This window comes from Struthio camelus, chromosome 16, assembly GCF_040807025.1.
Source record: "Struthio camelus isolate bStrCam1 chromosome 16, bStrCam1.hap1, whole genome shotgun sequence".
In the NCBI taxonomy this organism is placed as follows: Eukaryota; Metazoa; Chordata; class Aves; order Struthioniformes; family Struthionidae; genus Struthio; species Struthio camelus.
In genome coordinates this window covers 17,211,822-17,238,664 of record NC_090957.1, presented here as the reverse complement: position 1 = coordinate 17,238,664, position 26,843 = coordinate 17,211,822, and the positions used below count along the sequence as shown (strand labels likewise).

The window sequence follows — 26,843 nt, the reverse complement described above, 5'->3', positions numbered from 1 at the left end:
GGCCTCCATCCCACCGCGGGCCTCGGGTCACTCCCCGTCCCGCCGCTGCGGTGAGGCCGGGTGGGCACCGCGCTCCGGGAGGGCGTCCGGCGCCCAGGAAAACGCCTGCCGAAACGCGGATGCGCGGAGCGCCGCGGCCCCGGGGACGCAAGGCTCCGCCGCTCACACCGCTCGAGCGCGGCCGGCCGCTCGGCCAGGACCCCGGGCCGCCCCGAGGGGGGGCTGTGGGGCCGGGCCGCCCCGAGGGGGCTCAGCGGCGCGCTGGCCTCGCCTCAGGCGCCTCCGCAGAACGTTCCAGAAAACGGCCGGCGAGGCCCGCGCCGCCCGGCTGCCTCAGCCCGACAGAACGGCCGCGCAGGCCCCCGCGCGGTCCCCGCCGGAACGGCGCTCGCCGCCACCGCCGCAAGCTTGTCCCTCTCCGCGCGCCGTCGAACATCTACCCTCCCCCCCCTCCCCTCCCCCCCCGCCGCGGCCGTCCACCCCGGCCGCTTGCGTGAGCCCCGCTTCCGGTGCCGGGGCTATAAGAGCCGCTTCCGCCTCCACGCGCTCGCGTGCGCGCGACTGGCTGTGGGGCTCGGCCGTTGCGCGGCGCTTTCCTTGCCGGGTGCCGGGAGCTCGCGCCGCCGTGCCATGAACGCCCGCGGTGAGGGGCGGGGCCGGCCGGTTACCGGGGCGACGGGGGGGGGGTCGTGTCCTCAAGGAGAGGGGGGGCGAGACGCCTACCGGCTCCACCGGCCTGGGGTGGGGGCTGTGTCCCCATGGTGGGGGAAGACGGTTACCGGGGTAACGGCCGGGGGGGGTTGTGTCCCCATGGTGGGGTGAGACGGTTACCGGGGTAACGGCCTGGGAGGGGATTGTGTCCCCATGGCGGGGTGAGACGGTTACCGGGGTAACGGCCGGGGGGGGTTGTGTCCCCATGGCGGGGGGAGGTGGTTACCGGGGTAACGGCTGGGGGGGTTGTGTCCCCATGGTGGGGTGAGACGGTTACTGGGGTAACGGCCTGGGGGGGTTGTGTCCCCATGGCGGGGGGAGGTGGTTACCGGGGTAACGGCTGGGGGGGGTTGTGCCCTGAGGGGGTGGGGTGAGACGGTTACCGGGGTAACGGCCTGGGGGGGTTGTGTCCCCATGGCGGGGGGGGGGATGGCTAGTGGGGTGAGGGGTCTATGGGGGGGGTTGTGCCCTGAGGGGGTGGGTACCAGGGCAACGGAGCTTTGGGGTGGGGAGGGTGCCTTGTGGGGATGGTTATTGGGTGGTAGGTCTGGGGGGGTGGCATGTTTGGGGGGAGGATGATGGTTATGGGGGCAGGAGGTCATGTTGGGGGGGGTCTCCTGGGCCATGGTACTCAAGGGGATCATGTCCTGGGGGAGTCATGCCTGGGGGGGCACCTTCTCCCATGGGCCTCACCCGGGGGGGGGGGGTCTCGGTTGTGGTGGGGGCGGGGGACTGGGGGACCCGTGGTGCGCGGGGTGACGGCTGCCGGGTGGCCCGCAGGGCTCAGCGCGGAGAAGGCTGCCGCCTTCACCCGGCGGCTGCGGGCCGAGCCGCAGTTCCTGCTGGCCCAGAACGTGGCCACCTGCAACGACCCGCTGGAGGTGTGCTTGCAGCGGCAGGTGGTGCAGGACACGGTGCAGGTGTTCCAGCACGCCGTGCCCGCCGAGGGCAAGCCCGTCACCAACCAGAAGAACTCCGGTAAGGGGCTCCCGGCGCCTTCCCTGTCTGCTGGGTCCCGACCTCCTGGCTGCTGCGGCGCTGCTGGGCCTGGGGGGGTAACGTCCCCGCTAAGGAGCGCGGCGCTCAGGAACGCTGCTGTTTGGGGGAGGAATGATGTCATCTGCGCTGCGCTCCCGGTGCTCGTGCGAGCGGTGACTTCCTCTGAAGCCTTTCCTTTGGGCCTCAGAGCAAAATGTTAATTGTTCAAGGGTTATTTCAAAAATATGTTGTTCTGAGAGCTCTTGATATGTTACTGGAGCCCAACCAAAAAGTAACAATCAAGTAGTGGCAAAAAGTCGCAGTCAACTTTTTTCCACTAGGAATGATCTTTTGTGGTTTGTAATAGTTCAAAGCAGGGGTTTGAGCCACAGCACTATTTCAGAAGGATTTGCAGCCTTATTTTAGCTTTTGTTGCAACTAAGTTCTGATATAGCTTTTCAAAATTCTTTATGAAGATGGAAAATGAATCCTTACTGTGTTCTTTTGATTTAATAACCGTCTTTAAGCTTGCAAGGTTTACCTAATTTCACTTCCTTAAAGAAGAAGATAGAAGTAGTTGAGACCTGCACGTGCAATTTAAGTTTTCTCATGTTCCTGTTCTTCTGTTGTTGTGTATAATGCCAACCAGAACAGTGGGCCAAAGGCTTGAGACAGAAGAGTAGTATAAATCCTGTATTTAAAAACGCTGTGCAGATCTTCGGTGCGTACATTCCAGTTTAATTCTTGTTCCTGTGATCTCTCAGGGAGATGTTGGATCTTTTCTTGTCTCAATGCAATGCGTCTTCCTTTCATGAAAAAATACAACATCGAGGAGTTTGAATTCAGCCAGTCGTACCTCTTCTTCTGGGATAAGGTACAGTCATAAAGGTCCTAGGTTGTGCTAGGACTGCTTGTGCAATGGGTATTAGTCTTTGGAGAGAATTTCGTGTAGGCTGTTGACCATCTAAGAACCCAGATGGAAAACACACATGAGAAGAAACTTCAAAAAGTTCTTTAAATATCTATTTTAAATGATGGTAGAGCAAAGTTGGTTTTTTGGCGTGAGAAGAAAATTGTCAAGCTGTTAGTGTTTTGGAATATTAAAACTTTTTTCTCTCAAGAGTACTCAGTATTTCGGATGCTCCTTGTAGGAGGCCCTGTGGGAAACATCACTGTCATTTTCTGTTGAGCTCTTTCAGTAGTACTTGTGACCTGCCGATCTGGGAACTGTGTTTTCTTGATTTCCCTATAGGGAGCAAACTTATTACTTGCAACTGAGCTAAGTTTGAGCTAGGTTTCATTACATAACTTGTGTTCCCCACTTGCTGCCCCTGTACCCTCCCAAACTCTATACCAATTCACTTGTAAATATTTCCTGTGTGATAGAAAATAAGTTTATAGGATAATCCCCAGAAGACTGTAGGGAAAATAAGAACTTCAGGGCATGGCTATAAATGTAGTTTCCTCTAGTTAGGACTTTGAAAGAAATGAATAGACAGGCATGAAGTCACGTGTAGCATGTCATACCTAGAGATTGTTTTAACCTGTCTTTTCATTCCAGGTGGAACGTTGTTATTACTTCTTAAATGCCTTTGTGGAAACAGCTCAGAAAAAGGAGCCTGTGGAAGGAAGATTGATACAATTCCTGCTTTCCAACCCCACAAATGATGGCGGACAGTGGGATATGTTGGTTAATCTTATTGGTAAGAGAATCTGTCACTAGAAGAGCTGCCTAAAGCTGTATACTGGCTTGAGGGGTGAGGAATGCTAACACAATTTTTATATGCTTCTACAATATCTGGTTCTGTAGTAGATATTACACAGTGTAAGATCTCCTAGATGATAGTGCCAGGCACTACAGAAAGCTTCAAATAGGAGATTGCTTATACGTTCACTGTGTCACAGTTCAAAACCTAGCAGGAATAATTGTGATGATAAAACACCTTTTTGCAATCTGCAATGAAACACTTGACTATCTAGTTACCTTAAAACATGCAGATAGTTATTCTCATTAAACTCACTTATTTCTTCTTGATCTTCTTGAAACATGTATTCTTTGTAATATCAACAGTCTGCAAATATGTAGTTGTTAGTCTGTACTCAATAAGAAAGAGATTTGATAGTATGAACAAAAGATGTAGCTGAACCAGTGCTAATCTTGCTTTGAGCTAACGTTTAACTGTTTTATGCTTTCCTTATTTCTACCAGTATTAAAGTGAGTTTCTGTTCCTAAACGTTCATAAACAAAGAAAAGAAATTTCAACAGCTTTGGACACAACTTCGGTATATATTGCTGTGGCTGAACTGGAATGCAACCCCTGATTTCAGATGATCAGCAGTAATTTTATTAACCATGTAAATACTAAAAGGCATTTCATATGGATTGAAAGCAAGTTTGTGTTCTGAGGAGTAATTAGTTAGCTCTGAATGTAAGGTTTATTAAGCAATTTACTCTTCTTAATGCCTGGAAGTTGAGTGTAGCCTGTCTCAGAATATTCTGCTAATACTTAATGGAAAGCATTTCAGGTGAAATTATATCTTAGGAATGACATAAGCTATTCTGAACTTAGTTACTGATTTCCAGACCTTGCTTTTTTAAGCTTCTAATACACTGCATCAAAAGCACCTGTTGCATTTCCTCACCATACTTCCTTTCAAATAACAATTACCCTCCTGTTACCAGTGCAGGGGAAAAAAGGATGGAAACTTTTATACACACAGAATTTCTTGTCCCATCTCCCTTACCCAGATATGAGGGATGTGGGAAAAACTTGCAGTATGCCTTGAAGGTTGATGCCTTTAAGGTTAACTACTGTAGGCTGTTAGAGTAGGAAGAAACAAAAGTTTGAAACCTGCAAATCTGCTAAAGAACACGACATCTTTAGCCACTGGCTTTCTTTAATCAAAAAAGTTTTTCATGTTTGCTTGTAAGCATTAGGCATAAATCTTTTCTGGGATCTTTCCTTTTTTTGTATACTGCTGCTAATGACAGAGGTTCAGAAAGTCAAGAGAAGTAATCAGATACACCTGACTGTCCATATTCAATTCCGTTACACTTCCACAATCAACTCAGGCTGTTGCTTTTGCTTATATCCATGTATACAATTTCTAGCGCATGTGGTAGGAAAAACATAGAATAGGCTGTGCCTACAAGGCAGAAGTAAAACTTCTTTCAGAGTTGCAACCTGAAGAAAGATGATGAGGGAGTGAGGGAAATGGTGTGGCATGTGGCTGTGCTGGTCTAACAAAGATTCAGTTTAGGTAAGTATCTCCTCAAGCAGTGCTAAGGAGGATCCTCAGTGTTTGAATTATACTAGCATTTGCTTTCATTTGTGTTGCAAAACAATATGACACCTTTGTAGAGTAACAAGCCACTAATGCAAGTTTAGAATCACGAAAGGAACTTGTTTCAAGCCTGGAGGCCACACTTTTTCCCCATCCAATTGTTTTAAATATTTCATTGGGGCGGAGAAGATTTTAGATGATGCTATTATGTCCAGAGCTTTGCGTGGTGTGATCTTTGTTTGGTACCATAATGCAATAAGTAATTGAGCAGTTGCATACATTTTATAAATGTTGAAGAGAAGTAGTCCTGAGGTTTTTTCCCTTCCTATGGAGGAAGGAAGCTAGGAAGTTAGTCACCTAACCGTAGATTAGATACGTGGAATAATTCATAAGAGGCACATTTTTTCTTAGCAGTTATTTCAGTAGCTTAATTTTAAAGTAAACATGTTTTGTCCTGGTCAAAAAGCGCTTCTTAAATGGCACTAATTAGATTAGAACTTTTAAAGTGTCAGATTAAATGATAGTCATTCAGGATTTCATCCCTTGGGACCCTTGTGAAATGCAGATCAGAGAGGTGAAGATTCAGCCGCAGATTGAAGTGTAAGCTTTAAGCGATTGTAACTTTTAAATAAGAAACTCCTCCCTTATACTCTCTGCACAGAAAACAGCTCTATTAAGCTTTTATGTAGCTGTGAGCAGAAGCACCAGCGTTTGCCATATGGAAAAGACAATTGTTAACTCATAGCTTTACTTTCTTTTAGAAAAGTATGGTGTTGTCCCCAAGAAATACTTCCCAGAATCCCATACCACGGAGGCTACGAGAAGGATGAATGAGATCTTGAATCATAAGGTAAGACTGATGTAGGTCTTATGATTAAAGAAGGTGAGGGGATGGGAATGATCCTGCTTTAGGTGTTTGTAGCCATCTTTGTGTCTCTTTATTAACCAAAGTATTAAGTGCATCTCAGCAACTGACTTGTTGTTATTCAAACAGTAGTCTTAAGTCTTGGCAAAGAAATGAGATTGATCTTGGAACACCGAGCAGGAAAGTGTGTGTATGGAAGATGGCTGTTGCCAAGCTTCAGTAGCTTAGAAGTAATCCACATGGTTTTAGTAGCAATTGTTCCTAATCCTCAAATTTCTAAAAAGGTAATTCTTGAAGTGCAGCTGATAAAGTATGTTTCTGTAAAACTAGTATCTGGCATCTGAGTTACTGTTTCTCAGTATTTTGTCTACCAGTATGCCAAGGTTTCTAGAGATTACTGCCAAATTTGATGGCTAAGATCAAAAAGTATGTCTTTTAAAAGCACCGAATGTTAAAGATGAGCTTGCAACGTACGGGGTTGTGGCTCTGAAGGAAGGAAGGTATAAGCTTGCTCACTGAACTACAGAAGTATATTCATCTGGGAAGAAGTTAGTGTAGGTGGCTAGATAAAAAGGCAATTAAAAACATTTTTTTTTTTTACAACAAGCTTTGATTTTTTTTTTTTTCCAGTTCACATGGTGCATGCTTGGGGAAAATTGCCATCTGAAATCCATATAAAAATGTAAACTATGTGCTGAAATGAGCTTAGGCATTATGGTGATGTTAACGTTATTTCTGCCTTGAACATCACAAACCAGCTGGTCTTGAGGGAGCCCCACTCACTGCTTCCTGGCCTGATGGATGGTGACAGTAATGGGAGGCATGTACTCTTCTTACTGCAACCCTGCATGTAGGAGGGAAATGCTCCGTTCTTTTTATCAACCAAGAGATCAATTATGCATTGGAATTGCAAAATAAATTTTACAGTATGAAGACAATTTGTTCCCTGTGAGTCACAGAGGCAGTAATGCATATGGATGTAGTGGCATTAGTTATGTTATGGAACTGAGAGAAATCAAGCCTTAAGAAATGCTAATGGCTGTAAGCGTCAAGTAGTTGGAAAATAGTGATTGAATTGCAACTGTTAATTTCTGATTTTTGTGATCTTTTACCTTTAAATGATTTCATTATGTTGCTTTTGAAGAATTAACATTTAACAAAGCCTTTTGAAAGAATTTTTTTTCTTTTTGAAGACCTTTTTATAAAGGGTAAAACAGGTGTCAGAAACAACCATATGGAAAATTCTGAACACTGACTAGGTGTAGCACCTTTCTTAATCTCAAATTAAAATGACTTTCTCTTTAAACAGATGAGAGAGTACTGTTTGCGTCTAAGAAATATGGTGGCATGTGGGATAACTAAGGGGGAACTTACTGCTGAAATGGACGCTATGATAGAAGAGGTAAATACATTTGTGACGTTTGTGTGACTTCTTGGAACAGGGGGGCTTGAGTGCATTTCTTGCTGGCCCTTGTTTTGCAGCTAGGAGGATCAGGCAAAACAAAGGACTTTAGTTTGCCTAACTAGGGAGGTTTTGTATGGCAGTGCACTCTGAAGTATTAAAAAAATTTTTTTTGAAGGAGCATATTTGGTTACTTGGTGCGTTCTGAGTTTTTTTATTCCAGACAAATATCCTGAATTTAAGGATTCTTGAATTCTGACAGTTTACCACCAGGAAAGATCTGCCCCTTTCTGTAAGAAAGCAGCATTTTGTATCTTAAGAGATCAGAATAGCAGTCTATCAGGCTTCTGTAACTAGTAGGAAAGAGGCAAGCTGAAAATTGCGTTCTGCATTTTAAATGCAACATCCTACAGCACAAGTGTTGTTGCAGAAATTCCCCACAAGAGAGCAGGAAAGAACAACAAAAGAGAACTCTGCAGTACGGGGAAGATTTGAACTGAACAAGGCTGAATCCAGCTGTGATCTGATAATGGGGGGGCATCAGAGGAAGGAAACCACAGCATCTATTTCTAGCTGCATGAATTAACCCAAAACTAAATCAGTCAGCAAGGGTCTGCACTATTGGTGGGTGGGCTGGCCCTCCACAGGTGGAGGCCACTGCTTGGTTGGAACATGACAATGATGCATGTTATTTTTCTTGTCCTAGTCTCCTCATACTTGTGTGTTTGGCTTTTTTGAAAAGCGAAAACTATTTTTGAAGTGTTGTTAGTTTGATGTTTGACCAAGTGTATGCATTTTTTTAAAATGCATTTATTTCATGTGTGGATTTCTCAAACTTATAATACAAAGTGACCAAGTGGCTTTAATGTCTATCTTCAGGTGTCTCAAGAAATCAAACTTTTAAAATGTGTCTTAGTTTTTCTGCAATCCAATAAACATCAACAGATGTTTTATTGTAATTACTACTAAAGATGTAAGCAAAAGTTACATTGGGATAGTTCTGTGAAGTTCTAAGCAGTTCCACTAATATGCAGATTTTGATTAATGTGTGTGTTTGTCTGGTTTTTGGAAATCCCATCTTTCTGATTCGTATAAAAATCTCTAGCTTTTTACCCAATTTTAAGGTTAGCTTAGAAAGTATATTAAGAACAGGTACATATTCCTTGGGTTACATTAAGTCTAAAATATTTGTTCCATTGAATAGATGCCTTAAGATCAACAGTAATTCTGCCCTTTGAATCTACCCTTTGGAGTGTTGCAAATTCGCATGTAGTTTAGCAGTGTGTTAGTGTAACTTGTCTAGTGCCTCCAAAAGCCTTTGGAGGGTTTTGCAGCAGAATCCAAAGCTTCCCAGAGCTGGCTATGTTTATTTTTAGGGCAGTGACATACAGCTCACTGCACAATGCCTCTTCACTTGTTTGGAGCCCCCTTGCCCCCTGGAAAGAGATCCTGGAACCAGCATTAAAGAATCATTAACTTATTGCAATTTGTCTGTTCTGTAAAAAGATTGCATTAACTGCAGAGAATTAAACATAGTATTTCCTCTTGCAGTAGTAACAGTGTTTGTAACCTAAGTGGGTTTCCTTTCAATAAACGTTGTAGTTAGCATATCCAAATGCACCTGTCTTGTATACTTTAAAAACACTTAGTTAGGGGTTTGAGACCACTGGTTTTCTCATGTGTTTGTGTATAAGTGGCTTTGTATACGTTTCCGTTTTTTGTATACAGCCAAACAGAACTTGGGCTTTGTTCGGTGGAGTTTTATTTGTGTAGCATATCTCAGTTTACTTACGCTAGGAGGCAATACTCCAGCTAAAATGGGGCAGTTGTACTGGAACATAGGATTAAATATTCAATCCAGAACTGTATAAACATCCTCCTTCTCAAAGCAGCAGCAAGAGGTCAGAAGTTGAGATCAGTGCAGCACATGTGATTTAAGTTTTCTTTCTTCACTGTTTCCTTTATGGACTCATCAGGAGTGTTCCCCTTTCCTCCTCCTCACTCATTTAGTTTTTAACAAAAGCCATTATATCTTTGCCTTATCTTGGTTCTAGCTGTCACTAGGGTGAGACAAGTCACCTTTTAGGTTAAGTAAATCTCCTTTGGGCATTGATAGGGGAAGCTTTTGAGATATCGAGAGATGGCCTATGATGGGTGTGGTGGCAAAACTGATGGAGCCCTTCCCAGGCATGACTGCCTCTGTTAACTTGAGACTTCTGTCTCTATTGCTTTCCTTCCTCTAGCTGGAGCCCTTCTGCTTGCTGCTCTACTTTTAGGCATTTTTCTGGCTTGTTTTGTTTCCATAACCCCGAGCCGTGAGAGATGAGGTTATCTGAGGCAATGCGGGTGTGTCCACAGCAAATGCTACCTATTGTGCAGTCTGTGCAAAATTAAGTATTTATAGCAGTTTAGGGTTTTACATTTGCTCTTTAACATATTTGTTAAAAATGAAAAGTGCAAGTTCATCTGGTGAAAACATGATCCTGCACCCTGTTTCAACCCATAATTAATTTTTTTTGTTTTCCTTAAGCTACTTGGAGCAAGAACAGCTTTATTTCTGTCTTGTACACAGCTAAATAGTGAGTGTTAGTTGGCATGAAGATTGTTATGTGCTTTGTATAGAAGACAAAAACAGTGAAGCCCCCTACCTCTCTCCAGATATTTTTTCTTTATGCAGCTTCAGAAGAACATGGAATGAAAGTAAGAGGGACAAAGTATATATATTAAAAAAGGATTATGAAACTACATGCAACTTCTAAGGTATAGGCATTCAGTGCCTATTCAGGAAAAGCCTAAGGTTTTTGTTTGTTTTGTTGCTGGGTTTAAAAAAAAGGCAGTAAGCCCCAGTTCTGCAAAAAGACAGGCAAAAAGGTGCAATCGCAGAGGCTGTCTAGCTTAGTTAATTAACTAGCGGTTCATATAGAACCTACTGAGAAGAGGCTTGGGATCCATATAAATCAGCTCACCCTGCTCCAGAAGGTGTAAATCAGCTCTGGGAAGGGTATTTTGTCTCCTCTGCTGTAAAATTTGGTGAGTGTACAATGCGAAGACTGGCCCAGGAATGTTAACGCAAACCGCAGGCATTGGATCATAGCGTAGAAAGGGGTAGGTGCAGGTTAGCTTGGATTCCCCCTTTTTATTTTAAATAAACTGTGGGTTCCTTGCAAGGAAAAGATTTCTTGTGCTCAAGACACACAAACAACAGAGCTGAAGTAAAACCGATTAAAACCTGTTCAAATATGACTGAATTCTCTTTGTCCCCATAGTTTCTGTAATAGGTCCTTCTAAATATTTGTAGAGATGTTCCTCTCGTTACACTGCCTACAAGTTAGCATGTTTTATGATAAGGCTAGTGAGAAAGTACAGTAGACTGTTCCTAAATACTGTTTCATACCTTTATAGGGAGACTACTGACTTGAAATCTAGTCAAGACTTTTTGTGATTAAAATCAAAAGATGTCAGCTGCAAAGGATGTCACAGCAAGCAGACAGGGATCTTCTGTTAAATTACATAACCTGCCAGCTTAACCCTAAATTGAGGCATTGTTAAATGTATTAAACGCGCACAAGAAGATTATTCTAGGATTTTGAAAAAAGCAAAGGTCTGTCTTTGAAATCCAAATGAACGTTATAGGAAAGAAGAGATTAGTACAGGGGAAGCACTGGCATAAAATGGTTTGCTGTATTGTGTTTTAGGAGAGTCAGTTCCCCTTTTTGCATGGGGCAAATCGGCTATTAGAGCAGTTTTCTGAATGCTTATTTTTCTCTAGAATCAATTTGACAATATTTCTTACACTGGAAACATTCCTTTTTGGGAATTTCTTGTACCTTAAGCAGGTAGAGAGAGTGACAATGGAGAGATGCTGGGGTTTTTTTGTGGCCTTTTAGATTGATTTAGAACTGTTGCAACATGTAGATTGCTGGAACTGGATGCAAGTAACTGATGCGTGGAGGGTTATTCATGTGCTTCAAAGGTGAATGTTAACCCAAGTTTCCAGTTAGCTCTTATGTGGGGAAATCCATCGATCAATGCCATTGCTGGGGTAGGAGGGGCAGACCTGTATGTTTCAGCAAGTTCTCACAGCTGTTTGCTACTCTGAGCAGGTTTTCAGAATAGTGAGTACTTGCTTGGGCAGCCCTCCAGAGACGTTCTGCTGGGAGTTCCGGGATAAGGAGAAGAACTACAACAAAATTGGCCCTGTGACGCCAGTGCAGTTCTACAACGAGCACGTGAAGCCTTACTTCAACATGGAGGACAAGGTTGGGCATGCAGAAAGGCAGTGGCTTTCCAAGACCTTTTTACTGTAAAACCTGCCTGCTTACTCCTTTCTGCCGTTGCAGATGTACTGTCTGCATCTGTAACTGCACAACGGCTCCCCCAAGTTGGCCCCATATTTATTCTCCCCATTCTCATGTTTGTGCAGTGCCCCTCAATTAGCTGTTTGACCTTGCATTGCACTTTGAGCTTGTAATCAATGTAATACGCTGTGGTCAGACAAGTCACAAACAGACATAAATAAAACCAGCCATTAGAGAACAAGAATAGCATGCACAGCTCCTGTGTCACAATTGAAGGCGAACTTATAAGAGATGTTAAAAAAAACAAACAAAAAAAAACCTACTCTAAAAGCCTTCTTGGTATTCCAGCCAAGTTTGTCTGCTAATGGGAGAGACAGCTAGCTGGGACAGAAACAATTGCCTGAAATCCGTCTAGATTCACTTCTCAAAGTTTTCAGTTAAGTTACACCTTAATTAATGACACCTTGATTTTTGGCAGATTTGTCTAGTGAATGATCCTCGACCACAGAACCCATACAACAAGCTGTATACTGTGGAGTACCTTGGCAATATGGTAGGAGGGAGGAGAACACTTTACAATAACCAGCCTGTTGATATCTTGAAAAAATTGGCTGCAGCCTCTATTAAGGATGGCGAGGTTTGTTTCATTTCTTTCCGTGGATGGTGTGGTGCTGACTCTTGTAATATAAAACTCACTGGGATATAACCTAGACATGATTCTTTCCTATTTGTAGGCTGTGTGGTTTGGCTGTGATGTTGCAAAGCACTTCTATGGCAAGCTGGGAATCAATGACATGAATATGTAAGTAGAAAATCAAAACAGAATACCTCTTTGGATACTTGGATAGGCATGAAAATACTTTGGCTGAAACTAATTTGTACATGCTTTGGTTTATACACAAGATGAGAGCTTTTAAGCACTACAAGTGTCTGTTAAATATTCTTACTCATCTGAATTGTCTAATCCGGTGAGACACTCCTAAAGGACCAGTCCTTTTTTATTTATTCTGACACTAAAAATAGTTGAACTTATCATAGGCCTATGCACTGGCTCCTGGGACACTGCAGTCTACTGATTCTCTGGTTAGTATTGAGAATCCTCCTTGCATCCTTTTTGACATCATTTATGTGGCTTTCTTACAGATTTAATCATGAGTTGGTGTTTGGTGTCTCCATCAAGAATATGAACAAAGCAGAACGATTAATCTTTGGCGATTCAATGATGACTCATGCTATGGTCCTGACAGCAGTCACCGAGAAGGTAGAGTCTTCCTTCTGAAGTTCTGATGTTTGCACAGATGTATTTGAATATTTTGGCAGTTTGTTTGTATGTTTAGGGCTTATTCAGCATATGAGCTGTTCTGCTAAAGCTCAGCATGTGCATGGCAGCACCCTGGTGCACAAGGTCTAGGTTGTCTGTTTTCCCTGTAATTTGTGCCTGAGTGTTCAGAAGAACTATAAATATTTAACAGAGGGAAGAATTTCAGACAAGTCAAGCACTTCTTTCCTTCTGCCCACAAACTGCTATTGGAAAAGGGGAAGGAAAGTTCTGTTTTTAAGATACCGGAAAACCTCTCCTAACAGGTTTGAAATGCAGATTCTGACATACCTTGCTGAGCAAGGAATCAAGTATGATAGGAGGTATCTCCCACCCTACCCCATTGCATAATTAGTCCAATCTAGGTTTTACAGCATGAAGCTCATACACTGTTAAAATGCTAGAACAGCCAGTAGGAGGCACTTCAGCAAAAATCTTAACCTTCTACTACTCAGTGGTATGTGACTTCTCTGACCTACTCATAATTAGGAAGGAAAGTGGTGTCCAAAATAGCTGTATGGCAGACAGTATGCTGAGATGAATCCAGCACTACATCTGCTCCTGGCAGTATAACAAAGCAGAGATAATGAGCTAAAAAGAACGATGTGAATATTTACCCCTTTGGGTTATCTGCAATTTTGGTATTTTCCATTATTTCCAGAAGTCATTATTAAAGTCTCTTTAAAGTGATTTCTTCCAGCCCAAGATGACCTTGGCTTTGAGAAATAACAGCTCACATGTAATTGAAAAAGTTCCCTTGAATGATGGAGTTTGAGAACTTGAGGTGGGACTGCTGAGAGCCAGTCAGACTTTTCCGAATTACTTTTTACAGTTCAATAGATTTTTTCCTATTGTTCTGCATTTTGAGCTCTAATGCTTATATTTCATGTATCAGATTGCATGAGCACATCTTTTAAAAAATGTTTTTTTGAGTTAGATATTTAAAATGATGATTTCCTAGTGCTCAAAACCTATATATCTAATCACTGCTGAGGCGTGTATGTTTGTAGATCACAATTACTGACTGCACGTCACTGGAGAATATAGTCTATGGTTATAATTTTAAATTCCTACTTTTGCATGCATAAACATACAGTTACATAAAATAAGATCAAATGTGATCTGGTTTCTTAAATGAGAAAAAAATTGTATAAGCTTAATAAATGCTTAATTTATATATTAATATATGCTAATATATCAGTATATGGTATTTCTAGAATGAAAAAGTCCTTTAAAAGACATACTTTATCCTGGAACAAGCCCAGAATTTGAAGGCTTTTCCACATTAAAAACACAGACTAAGTTCTTTCTACTTTTGGCTTGAACATGTTGTCTTATATTAAACCTTAACTTAATCTAAAGGAGCTTTGATAGATAGCTGTAAAAATGTAATACTTTGGATTTACCTGCTTTATAAAAAAAGGCTTTGAAGATAAAAGAAAATCATATTATAATTTTACAATGTAAAAAAAAATTGGAGATTAAATGTACTCTTTGGTAAAAACTTCATTTACGTAAACGTGTTCGTTCTAGTCTGTCAGCCAGCATCATGAGTAAACTTATCCTTAGTCTGGTAGCTCCTGAGTTTCACGTTATAAGGAATTTCCTTATTTTCTTTAAGTGAGAATAAAATCTTGATATAGCAATATTCCTTTGAATATTAAAAATGGATTTACAGGATGCTTTCCAGGCTGCATTTTTTTTGCCTTATTTAAAAAAAAAAAAACACAGTAGAAAGAATTAAATATTCATTGGTTCCTCAAGGGAGCTGATTTTCCCTCACTTTCTGGAGGAAGCAGCAGTGCATCTTGTGGCATAGCAAGCCCATGAAGCTGTTTCCAATGCTTCTAGATGCTTGATAGATCTGAATTAGACTCTTCAGGTATGTACAATGCAGTCTAGAATACAATATACTTGTGAACCTGTAATCAAATATACTTCATGTTTGTTAGAAGCCTTAGATATCTTTCTGTCAGTGAACCAGACTGGTCCTTCAGCTAGATTTTTCAACTGTTTGCACTTGCTCTTGCTAATACTGTTCTAAATTATTACAGTTGCTTCATTGCCCTGGTTCCTTTTCTCTGATTTCTAGTTTGAGTGAGTGGTGTGCTCTATTTCACAAGGCGGTCAAGGCCCTGATAGATGATGGGGAAGGCTGCTTAAATTATTTCAGGCAGTTGAGTCAAAACTTGAATGAACTTCAATTTGAATTAAGTTCTCAGATTAAAATAAATACCTATTGTAGGCTCCCCTCTCGGCTATGTTTCCTTATGTATTATGTGAGCAATATTTCAGAAAATTGCTCTTCTCAAGCTGTAAGCAAGAAACTATTGTCTGAAACTCACCAGTGTGTCTTGATTTTTTTTGGGAGTGGAGCTCTGTTTGCTGGCACTGGATTCAGACTTGACTGCTGTAAATTGGCATGGCTCTTCACTACTGAATAGCCATCTACTTGTTTTGTCACACAGGATGGGCAAGAAGGGTCATTTGAAAAATGGAGAGTGGAAAACTCCTGGGGAGAAGACCGTGGTAATAAAGGTAATCTTATAGCCACAGGAACATAATGCCGAACTTCCCCTTCTGAAGGGGAAAAGGGACATGCTGTGAGTGTGTCCCCCTACCTGGAACATGCATGAAATGAGCCTGCAAATAGCATGTGGGTTGCTGAGAATAAGGCACTGCATTTCTGGAAGACAAACACTCTTAGCTTAAATGTGTTTTACTTCTAAGTAAATTGAATGGAGACATTGACTGGAAGCAAGTAATGTCACTGGATTAACTTGGCTTAGTGTTTGCATGTCAAACTGTAGAGGCAATTGCACTTTATGGAAGAGGCTGTAACTGACAGTGAGGGAGTTTTGTCATCCTCCCAAAGGCAGAATAACAAAGTTGACAGCCCCTGTTTTGGAGGTTATAGCTTAAGCTGAATATGAGGCATATTTTGTCCTTGTCCTATAGCTTTTGACAATAATCAAACTGTTTAATTTGTGTATGGAAGGTAATGGGTAGATATTGGTAGACTTCTGTCACCAGATCAAATGGGTTCAGCTTGTCTAAGTGTTTTTTACACCGAGTAATCTGGCTAGTAATGGTTACTTTCTGTCTTGCTCTGAGAGCTTGAGTGACATCTTGTCAGATCATATTATTTGTAGTAATTACAGCTATGTGAACATAAGGCCATATTAAAACCATTTCATACCCTGCAGAGCTGTGTCTTCACTTGCTGTGATGGCAGGACATGGCAAGTAGTAGGATGTACCCTGAAGAGTACTGGGCCTCTTGGAAACACTAAATACTTCATCATATGAATTTTAGATATGTTTTCTAGAATTCCTTCAATAAATCCTAAAGTAATGAACTTTCATAAAATAGATCAGATTTTTTGAGATTACTCTAGGTTGTTATTGTAAAGCTGATCATTTTTTGAACCAGTATATACTGATAACAAATTGTCAGCTGTTACCCCTGCCTGGTGTAGGGGGAGGAGGGAAAGCAGCTGTAAGAGTTTGACAACTGTGGTAGGGAGAGAGCAGAACTTTTGCTAATTTTTGCTCATAAGATTTTAATGCAAAATAGAAATCTGAAAAATCTGGTAGTGTTGATCTGAAAATATAGTAGCATTTCTCTTATGAGATGGCAAGAATTCCAGTGGTCGTGTAAAACAAAATCTTTTAAGAGAAGGACAATAGATAAGTTAGGAAATGCTTTGCAAGACCCAGTAAGATAGGGTCACTTCCAAGAAATGCTTCAGTATGCACTGTAGAAAAATGCTTTGTCCTTGTAGTAGGAAAGATAAGACTTCACTGCATACTTTCAAATGTACTAAAGTTTTTTTGTTACAGATTCAAGCTTAGCTCTGTTCACTAGAGTTGTCTCATGCTGGGACCTTAAGCTGGCTGTGGCTGATACTATTTAAAAAGTCTTTGAGTCATAGGTGAAAGCTAAATGTGGTCTTATGTTTTCTTTTAAAGCACTGTTTATCAATCACTGCAAACTTATTTAATGCTTTTGGAAATGAGGCAGTGAGGGTATGGCTGCTTCCAGCCAGTACTGTGAGCAGCTGCAGTGTAAGCTGTTCTAGCTCCAACACCTCTCAAACTATAAAACTCACAATTCTAGTTGCCCTTCTGTAGCTGTGCTGAAAGGCTGACCTGTGGCATCCTTTGAGTGTTTCTCTCTGGTATGGCAAGCACTACCAACCAGATGATCTACGCTTAACATGAAGTTCAGCTCAGAGCCAGGTATTCTGCGTGAACTTGCTTTTCCATTGACCGTGGTCTCGGCCTGGACTGCTGTTCCTGTAAGGTGATTTTCTAAACTAAGGCTGGAGCGGGGAGGCTGAGCCAGCCTGACATGGCACATGGATAGGCAGTGTGGACAGAACAGTGAGTCACAGCTGAGAGGTGGTTTAGCAAATTGCTTCTAGTTGCTTCCCTGCTCAGCCTGGGCCTAACCAGAGTAGAGCTGCTTTGCCTGATGTGGGGGGCTAGCTCTGAGCTCACCTGCCCCAGGTGAGTGGGGCTGACAGTGTGGGAGCTTCTCTGCTTTGCTCTGCTGAGGACTGCTGTCAGCTAGCTCTTTCTAAATGGTTGGAGCGGAGCAAAATCTGCATGATTTTGTCATCTCCTAGCTTAGACAGGTCTGATGTGCACACAGTCATGGCGTAAGCTCACTGATGAGCATGCCAAGCCAGGCTTCAGATCTGGGCCATCCTACAATACAGTTATTGGTGACTGTTTTTCTGCTGCAGATTATTCCCAAACGTTATGCTCACATAACGATTTGGTATGGCTGACATTTCCCAAGGTGTTGGGGGTTTCTTCCTGGAATAGAATACTTCTGGAAATTTTTGTTTTAGGATGTGACTTTATTCATAAGCTTTGATATCTTAGACATGAAGAGCTAACTAGCATGTAGAGTATTCTTGGAAAAGTGTCTTGATTTATCTTTTGGCCCCTTGGTCTGCAGCAGTGTCTGTTTTGAGTCAGCTGCATATGTTCACAGTAGATCATTCCAATAAAAATCCTTGACGAAACAGATAATGACACTGTGTTAGTGTTAAGCCTTCATGACTTATCAATGTGACAGTAATAAAATGTACTTTGGAATGTTATTAAAGTAGTAACATTAAAAATTTGCTTGTCCCCAAATACAGACTATTAACTATTTTGCGGATGTTAATCACCTTTACATATATTAGAGAATATGAAAATACCTGGTTAGTGGTGCTCTTAATGCCGGAGGACTTCCTTTGAGACATTCCAGATCCTTGGTGTGCAGTGTTAGATGCTACCAGTGTTAGAGGAACGTTTCCAGGAAGGAACTGTCTTATGCTTTACAACTGCTCAGCATGGACTTTGTTTAGTACTCAAAACATTCTCAAATTAATAGGCATCAGTCAGCAGCTTTGATTTTGCTTGTCATATATGCTCCTTTGGTTAAGGTTCAGTATTGTTCTTGATTAGAACTGAAAAAACACTGGGCTTAACTTCAGGACATTGGCCATTATTTCCAAACCATGATGCAGTAGATTAAATCAATCCTGAAACCCTTTGGTAGAAGTTGCAGCTGTTGAACTGTGATTGGAACAGAGGCAGTCCTGTGCAGGTGTTACTGGGCTGGAGCATCAGTGGTCGTACTGATGGAGCTGCAGGGACTGCGATTGACCCGTGTGGAAAGCTGTGTGCATTCCTGACTTTCCCCATTTCTTTGAGAGTGTAGTTCAGCATCAAAACACAAAAACTGCAGCAGCTACAAATGACAGGTGTAGTGCCTCAGGCTTTGAGTTAAGAATAACACTAAAAATTAACCCAGTTACCTAGTCTTGAGTATTACTTTGTTGAACTTGTAGTTTGCCAGCTTTGTGAGCTTAAGCTGCTATTTAGTTTGCAGTTAGTTTACCTGCCCTCAGAGGTTGTCTTTTTTGCAGATATGCATGTACTTTTCAGGAATGAGTTCTTCTAGAACCATTTAAGAGCTCATGGCTCCCTTAGAATATAATAGGGCTCTAGAGTGATTTGAATAATCCCTGTCCATACCTTGTATGCATGTATTGCGTGTATGCCATTTATGTGAACTTTCTTGGTGAGTCACTGTCATTTATCTGTTTTGTAGTGGTAGAGACCACTGTCTCTGGAAATTCTTGCTCACTGTCTATATTTTCTTTTGGTTAGGGAGTTGTCTGGAAAAATGCCTTGATTGAAAATCCCATCAGAACTAGGAAGCTTGATTTCTATTTCAAACTGCTTTTTTCAGGGAAGTGAATCCCGGAATAATTTTTTTTAGGTATGTCCAACCAAATTACTGTTTAGAGAAAGGCAATTGGACATGTCCTTTGGAGCTCATTCTTAACCACCAGAAGAGGCAACATGACAGGAGCAATAGGCATGATGGTTACACCCTCTTCAACATCCAGGCCTAGCTGGCCTGGGAGGGTGAGGATTTGCACTCTGTCCTAGCTCTCTTGCTATGCCATTAAGTCAGCCTGGCAGTGAACTTTATCTTATCTTATCTTCTTGTTAAGGAATTGGGAAGCTATGTTTGGGTAAGTCCAGCACAGGAAACTAAAATCCACATCACTAAAGAAGAGGCCAAGAATGATGTTAAACTTGGCACATCACAGCTGAGGCCCAGCTGGGTGTGGGGGATACAAGCCCCAACTCCACTGTTTCTTGGACAGGATGGTAAAGGGTACAGCCTACAACAAAGTGCCGGAAACGAGATTTTTTTTTGAGTTAGGGAAAGCTTATAGTTGGTTGGAAATGGGAATGCTTTTATATGGGGTCACTTGTGCATTACTGTGAGCACAGTGTGAGGTGCAACAGCCTGAGGAGCACCTGTTTCCCCAGGCTTGCATGGCGCAGGAGTGGAACGAGTGCGACTCCTGTATTGGGTGTCATGGGAGGAAGTTATTTATATGCTCGCATTGCTTCCTGGGGGCAGAACTGAATTCTTGTGGTAGTGCTTGCCCCAGGGAAAGGGGAAGCCCTGAGAACAGCTAGCATTGGCGCACTCAAATATTTAGTAATTACATGGATATCTGTTGTAAAACTGTTTCTTGGAATCCAGTCTGTTTTTCTTCAAGGAATGAGCGCAGCTGCTGACAAACACTGCTTGCCTTTTGAGGTTAAAAAATAAATAAATAAATAAACACTTCCCAGTGAAAAATTTTCCATTCTGTGTTTTACTGGCACTTTGTCAGCCATCCAGGCAAGCTTAATTATTCTGCTTGCTCTGTTCTGGAGACGCAGTACAGTATTACCTAACTTTGAACCCAGCTTTATCCCTTCAGAAATCTTTTTTTAAAAGCAAGAAAGATCTTCAAAGGTGAACACTGAATCATATTATCGCATCCGTTTGACAGGGGTCCATCTGTGTGTGTTGGCATGAAGAGAACTTTCTTATGGTACATCTTCAGCTAGAAGTCAGCTCCCTTTTGACTTTTTTCTCTCTGCTTGTACTGACTGTTTCATATTTATTCTCTCTATGCGTTAAGACCTTTTAAGGGTTTAAGTGTAGATTCTGAGTGTCTGTCTTCATATATATCATCCCAGGAGCACATTATGAATGGAAGGTTCTGTTATCTTTTTCCCTATGGAAAAGTTAAGGTGTGAGCACCAAGTGGCTTGTAGAAGGCCCAATGGGAACTTTGGTGCAAGGGCTTTATTTTCAGGTGCCCAAATCCTAGGTTATACAGTAACTCTGGGGCCAGTTTTAAACTGCTTCAGTCTTAGGTTTTTCTTTGAATAAGTTAGAGAAATGTGGACAAGCTTCATATATACGAGGAGGAGTAGTCGGGCGTTATGTCGTGTCAGAGGAAGACAACACTGTTCCGAGTCCTCCTATGTTGTATTATTAATTAACATAGAAATGGATTGAATAGAAGCGAACAGATTCATTGCCTGAGGTAAGACGCCATGGCTGTACCCTACCTGGAAATACGATCAACTCTTCTGTTTCTTTTTCACTTCTCCCTGTTACCTGGATGGACTACAGAGCTCAGGGTTGCCTCAGGCAGGCTTAGGTGCCTCAGGCAGGCTTAGGTGTATATATTGCTGCCTATAATATGTGTGTCTCCTTTTAATGAAGAAATTGATAACAGCTTTCATTGTGATACAGGGCACAGGCCTTCTCAAAGAGCGACCTTCCTTATTTGCATGTTCTGAAGTTTTGCTTGACGTTTCCTTCTTGTTCAGACAGCACGATCCTAATCAGCACTGTCAAGCTTTGAGATACAGGATGTCAGAGGCAGAGTTCATTATCCTCTCAGGGTGCAATTACTTGTTGGCTCTTGGGAGTGAGAGGTTTTTGTGTGTCCCACAGAACTCATATCCTGAAGAGAGAATAATCGAGGCAGCTCCCTTTGGCAGTGTTTCCAAAATGGCTTCTAGCTCGGATTACAATTGATAGGGTTTTTAATTTATGGGAATTCAATCTGATCTCTTGCTTTAGAAACAAGATGGTGTAGATAGATGCATTTATTGTCCATATTCTTTGGACATTTTCTTGTTTCATTTGATTGTGGGATGATACTGTATAAGGACATGAGGAACTTTATTACATAAAGCTTTCACATCTGTCTTCTAAATGTATTCTTTTTCCCTGGCAGCCAATAACTTTGGTTCACCTTGAATAGCTTGTTTCCAGTAGTAGCTTTCTGCTAGAAGCTGTGATACTCTAACCCCCCCCCCCCCCCCCCCCCCAGTTCAGGGGCAATTCACTAAAATTCTCAGGAAGAATAATATTAAGGGAGAAAATTAAGGTTTAGTTTCACAGTGTGATTTAGTTGGCTTTGTATTTGAGGAAAGCAGCCTTCTTCTCTTACTGCAAGAACTAAAGCAGTAAAGTTTGAGGTTTCTTAAACCAAAGAAGATCTGGATATTCATCAGGAAAATTTTAATCAAAATCCTGAAAACTTTTACCTGGGTCTCCAGCTTTAGCTTTGCGTTCTGACTTAAACACTAAGTTTTTAAAGGCACTGTAATTCACTCGAATATTCCAGATGCCTGTTTTAACAGATGAAGCATAAATGAAGAATTTTCTGGGTCGTCTTTTTCCTAGCAGGTTTCGTGCTTGGTCTGTCAGCCCACATGAAATACTTCAATATCAGCTTAGCCTGCATTTGAAATTCTTAGTGATTTTTCTCTACTTTGTCCTGACAGATATGGGAGTATGACTGGGTCCCGTTTGTAACGGATCATGTGTCGGTGAAACTGTTGTGTCACTGCTTCACTGTAGTAGTAATGGTTCTCTGTTGTAATGAACTGTTTTCATCTCCAGGTTACCTGATCATGACTGATGACTGGTTTTCTGAGTACGTGTATGAAGTTGTGGTGGATAAGAAGCATGTACCAGAAGATATCTTGGCAGTGATGCAGCAGGAGCCGATTGTTTTGCCAGCTTGGGACCCTATGGGGGCGTTAGCCAAGTGAACTACAGAGCGTTTGCCTCCTAATGATCTACCAGAAGTAGATGCAATAGAGAATCCCAGTGGTTGGAAGCCATAGCCAAATGATAATGTGACCAAGCACTCAGCATGGTCCATGTTCTTGAAATGTAAGTTAAGGATCTTTGGAAAATAGCGCTTTACTGACTGGCTCAATAAAAGCTCTCAGACAGGCTACTCTGCAAAACTAAAAAGGGAAGCAGGAAAAACTCATCATGAAAATGTATTACAAGTGCTTTCAATGGCCATTTGATTTTATCTTAATTTTTTAATAAAAATCAGCATAGTAACTTAGAATACTTTTGACTAGTATTTTCCCTAGAAAAGATGGCCATAATCGGCCATTCTTTAAAGTTAACGGCTAGGTGATTGTTAGAACAAATACATCAATATACTTATAAATTAACCATCTGTGGGCTCTTATACCATAAAAGAATGTCCAAAATACTTTATGCATTTACATTTTTAGTTTTGCTGCCAAGGGAAGACGTTTTGAAGGGGACATAGAGTGGAAACTGCTCCATTCCTTAAAATAACCTTTAGAAAATTTTCTCTTCCAGCAGCATTGGAGAGAAACAACTGCTTCTGGGAGGTTTCCAGTTGCACTTGTTTCTAATCTTCCATTATTGAGCTAGGACTGGATAACCTGTTTCAAGGCCCAGTGCTATGTCTGTGTGCACAGGAGCGCTATTTTTCAGTTAGATTAGCAAGAACAACCGTAAATATGTTCACAGGTGGAGTTAGTGTCATGCTCAACAGAAGAAACATTTTAATTGCTGCATTTTATTTGGATGTTTTAAAAAACAAGATGGTGCTATGAAGCTTTTAAATAAACACTTTCTTAAGTGACTGGTTCAGCTCTTATTTTTTTAAATTAAATTAGCCACAAGTAACTATTGAATTGGAAAGATATTAGTGACGTGCAAACAAACCTAAGCGAGCCAGAGCACGAATAGATCAGGAAGACATGCTGCTTTATATACTCAGTAGTAGTCACAAAGCACTCATCTCTCAGAACAAAGATAAACACACCATATCTCATGCGCAACAGGCACTCAAATACTTCAAGTACAGTACTAATCCTTTGATTTAAATTGTGCCAAAATGGCAGACGCTGTGTACCCTAATAGTTTTCCTGTTCTGTACTGAGTTTAGTCACGGGCAAATAAGAGGGGAAGTGAGGACAGAGAACCATGCTTAAATAATCTGCCAACTACCATGGGTAGTAGGTAAATATTACTAAAATCAAGTGCAAGTCAAAAAAGGACGTTTGGTGTGCTGTAGTACTCTACAACTTGGTTTGACTTTTCTTCCATTTGGACTTAAGGGAGGCAGAAAGTTTTTAAATGATTTTGTTCCTCCCTCCTGATTTCTTTCACTTGCACACCACCTCAAATACTTTATCTTTTTGAATTCAAAGGCTCTAGAAATAAGGCTGGGCTTGAAAGACAGAGATAGTATTACATCTATCAGGAAGTCACTAAAATATCAGTGCCTTAGATATGGATGTATATTATCTTATGCTTGTTACACAAAACATATATAAAATGCCAAGCTAAAGTATTTGTGTACATGTTGCCTGCTAAGCTAAATTCAGATATGGGTTTGGCCAGGAAACATCCATGCTGATTCAAAGTGCTGTGATTAATATTTCTTGAAGTGGGTAGGAGTGTTGGCTAGAGGAGAAGCCAATGCAGTGTGTAACAGCAGCAGGTCTGATAATCTCCCTGAATTATGTGTTTTAAGAGTGTGCCCTTTGCAGTATTTTCTGCAAATGTAACAAAGCTGTTCTGGAGATGTACAAAATGCATCTTGGCAGCATCACGATACTATAGCTTGAATCCCTCTTTTCTAGTAAAATTTAGCTCATTATTCTGGGCTTATGTCAAAAGGTTTTCTGTCGTCCCAAGACCTATAAGGGTACTTCTCACTTGTTTTTAAGAAAACTGCTATTGCTGTCAGCTTGCCTCTTTATAGTAGCAGCAGTCATGAGCAATAATATAAAGCTGCACCTCTGCAGCAGGTTTTCCTAATTTAGAAGATTCAAAGAGTGATGCTTAGATTTCCCCACCCCTACCCCTCTGGTTTAAGGAAAGTGCAATGTGATTGTCAGAAGGCATGCCTTGTGTAGTTAGTTATCTCTGGAAGTTTGGGCATCCCTTTTAATTATCAGGAGAAATCAAGTTATTGTCAAATATTTTGCAAACATTTTGATTTACTGTCTGGATGATGCTGATCCAAATTTGATGTCTATCAAAAGGCAAATGTGCTTAACGAGGCATAACCTGATGTGCAAATACAGCATACAGAACAAGTGTGAGCTAAGTACGAGTGGTGTGGCAAGAAAAATACCAAGACGTTATGGTTGATTATATACTCTTGGTGAAAAAAGTGATACCATGTTGGAGTGCATTAACAGAGGAAATAGCCTCCAATGTGTGAAGTCACACAGCTCTGCCCAGCACTCGTGGGGAATAAGCTGGAGTGCAGTGTCTGGTTTTGGATACTGCACCTCAAGGAAGATGTGGACCAAAAGGAGCGCAGAGAAAAGCGGTAAGAATGATCAGAGGACTTGAAAATGTGACTGGTAAAAGAAACCCTGATGTTTAGTCAGAGAAAAGGGGAGGCATAATTTTCTTTTAATTTTTAAATAGGTACTTTAAAGAAGGAGATTCTCTGTTCCCACTGCTCATGATAGATGAAGAAGTCATGGGCTTCAGCTGCAACAAGATTCAGTGAGATTAGGAAAAGCTTTCTAGTGATAAAAATAGTGCAGTGATAAAAATAGTGAAGCTCTGGAATAAATTGCCTGAGGAAGTGTGAAGTCTCCACTGTTGGAGATCTTTAGGAAAAGGTTACAAAAACTGTCAGGAAAATGTCAGAAATGGCATTGATAGTTGATCCTTGCTTAGGGCAAAGGGAGGCACCGGATGATCTTTTGAGGTGCCTTCTGGCCTTACGATTCTGCCATGCGCAATCTCTACCTCATGCATGCTGTTACTTGCATCAAGGCGAGTAAACAGTCTTGTACTTGATGCTGAATCCTGGTGGCTCTGAAACAAAGCCAAATCCCTTGGGAAGTTGTATTATGAACAATATTTTGGTTATGACTAATGCATGTGTTGTTTTTTTAGGCTTTTTTTCTTCCAAAAGGTCAGTATTTTAGTCTTCCAAAATCTTTCTGCTTGTGACATTACACCAGTTCTTCTATTTCCTTCATGCTATCAACCAGAGGATTATAGCAGTCAAAGAGAGTTAACTTTTGCTCTAGAGTTAAACTGACTAACGTTTTTGTTGCCCATGCCAGCTCTGGTGATGATTGAGTTTGACAAATTAAAAACTGTTTCCAAGCCAGTTTTTGTTCATTTGAGTATTTAAAAGTATTGTCTGCTGTGGCTTATCTCTGCAGTTCTTGCCCGGATATTTCCCAGTACAGCTTATACAATGGTATGTTTTTTTTTCCTTTCCTTCATAGGAAAAAGAGCATAAAAATCTTGCATGCTAAAACATGCTAGAGGAAATGAAGCCATTCTGGCAGCAGCAGTTTTGCATTTATACCCAGCAATTTTGTAAATCCATTTTAAGAAGGAATGGGCAAAAGGAAGGAGAAATACCTCTGTCAAAGGAGGGCTGTATTTCTTCTGCTTTGAGAATTCCAAGGGCAGTTGAACAAACAGTTCTAAGGTTCATGCTAATGACTCTTTCTGATTTCAGGCTGTGCCTTTGGTCGGAGTTGATAGCTACATGCTCTTGCTAACTCGTGGTCTTTGTCACTCATGAAATAGCCCATCAAATCTTAGTGGCAAGTGAACTTGTTTTTAGATGTTTGAAACATGAATAAAATCCACATGTGTAAAATGATTTCCCGTTAACAGCTCCTGTGGAGCTATTCATATTTAGACAGAGAAGTTTCTGAAAATTCACCCTATGCTTAATTCATCTGTAGTATTCTTGTGTGCGCTGCTGCTGCAAAAAAATACATCCACAATCTTCTTTTGAAAGAGGTCCTAAAGCAGCAGAAATAAATTTTACACAATAACAGAGAAAAAATGAAAAAGCAATCTAGCTATAAATATCTCCTTTACTGTTTAGTTTTGTCTTATTTTCACGTTGGTATCTAGCTTTAATGAACTTTGGGTAATGCAAGCTAGCGCTATGCCTCATTCTGGTTCATTTAGGTCTACTGAGTTGGATCACAACTGAGATTCAAGTAATGATTAGTTTCAGAAAAAACTTCTGCAAAATTAAATGCTAGGAATCTGAAATTGAAGTTTCTTGCAATGTATTTATTCATGTGTCCTTACTTTTGCTAATGGAAAAAAATGAGGAAAAGATGATGAAAAAATTGCACCTCAGCTCTTGGCTCAGGGAAGTACACAATGGTTTACTGGCTCACGCTGCCCTTTTGTCCTAAAGGAAAAAACAGTAATGTGATCAGCAGCCCTCAGCTGTGGGATTAAGAATCAAGAGAGTCAAATAGGTGATTGAGAGGTCATATGCTCCGTAAGGAGGCTGAGAAAGGTCCCAGTGTCCTGCATAGC

At 41.4% G+C, this 26,843-nt stretch overlaps 1 protein-coding gene across 1 annotated transcript; it reads left to right on the top strand.

Moving 5' to 3' along the window:
- The first annotated feature begins 243 nt into the window (after nt 1-243).
- On the top strand, nt 244-23,151 carry BLMH (bleomycin hydrolase). The gene is made up of 12 exons (XM_068910625.1): nt 244-643; nt 1,492-1,689; nt 2,454-2,563; nt 3,251-3,392; nt 5,736-5,824; nt 7,149-7,241; nt 11,345-11,500; nt 12,018-12,176; nt 12,274-12,341; nt 12,683-12,800; nt 15,326-15,395; nt 22,137-23,151. Exons 1-12 carry the CDS (start codon nt 631-633, stop codon nt 22,286-22,288), a joined length of 1,368 nt encoding a protein of 455 aa, XP_068766726.1. The 5' UTR covers nt 244-630; the 3' UTR covers nt 22,289-23,151.
- Nucleotides 23,152-26,843: the final 3,692 nt, after the last annotated feature.

What these genes read in the sequence shown, in the direction of transcription:
- BLMH (XM_068910625.1), top strand. An exon ending in CACCAACCAGAAGAACTCCG is followed by an intron (nt 1,690 to 2,453) that starts GTAAGGGGCTCC and finishes GTGATCTCTCAG; the next exon opens with GGAGATGTTGGATCTTTTCT. An exon ending in ACTTCAACATGGAGGACAAG is followed by an intron (nt 11,501 to 12,017) that starts GTTGGGCATGCA and finishes GATTTTTGGCAG; the next exon opens with ATTTGTCTAGTGAATGATCC.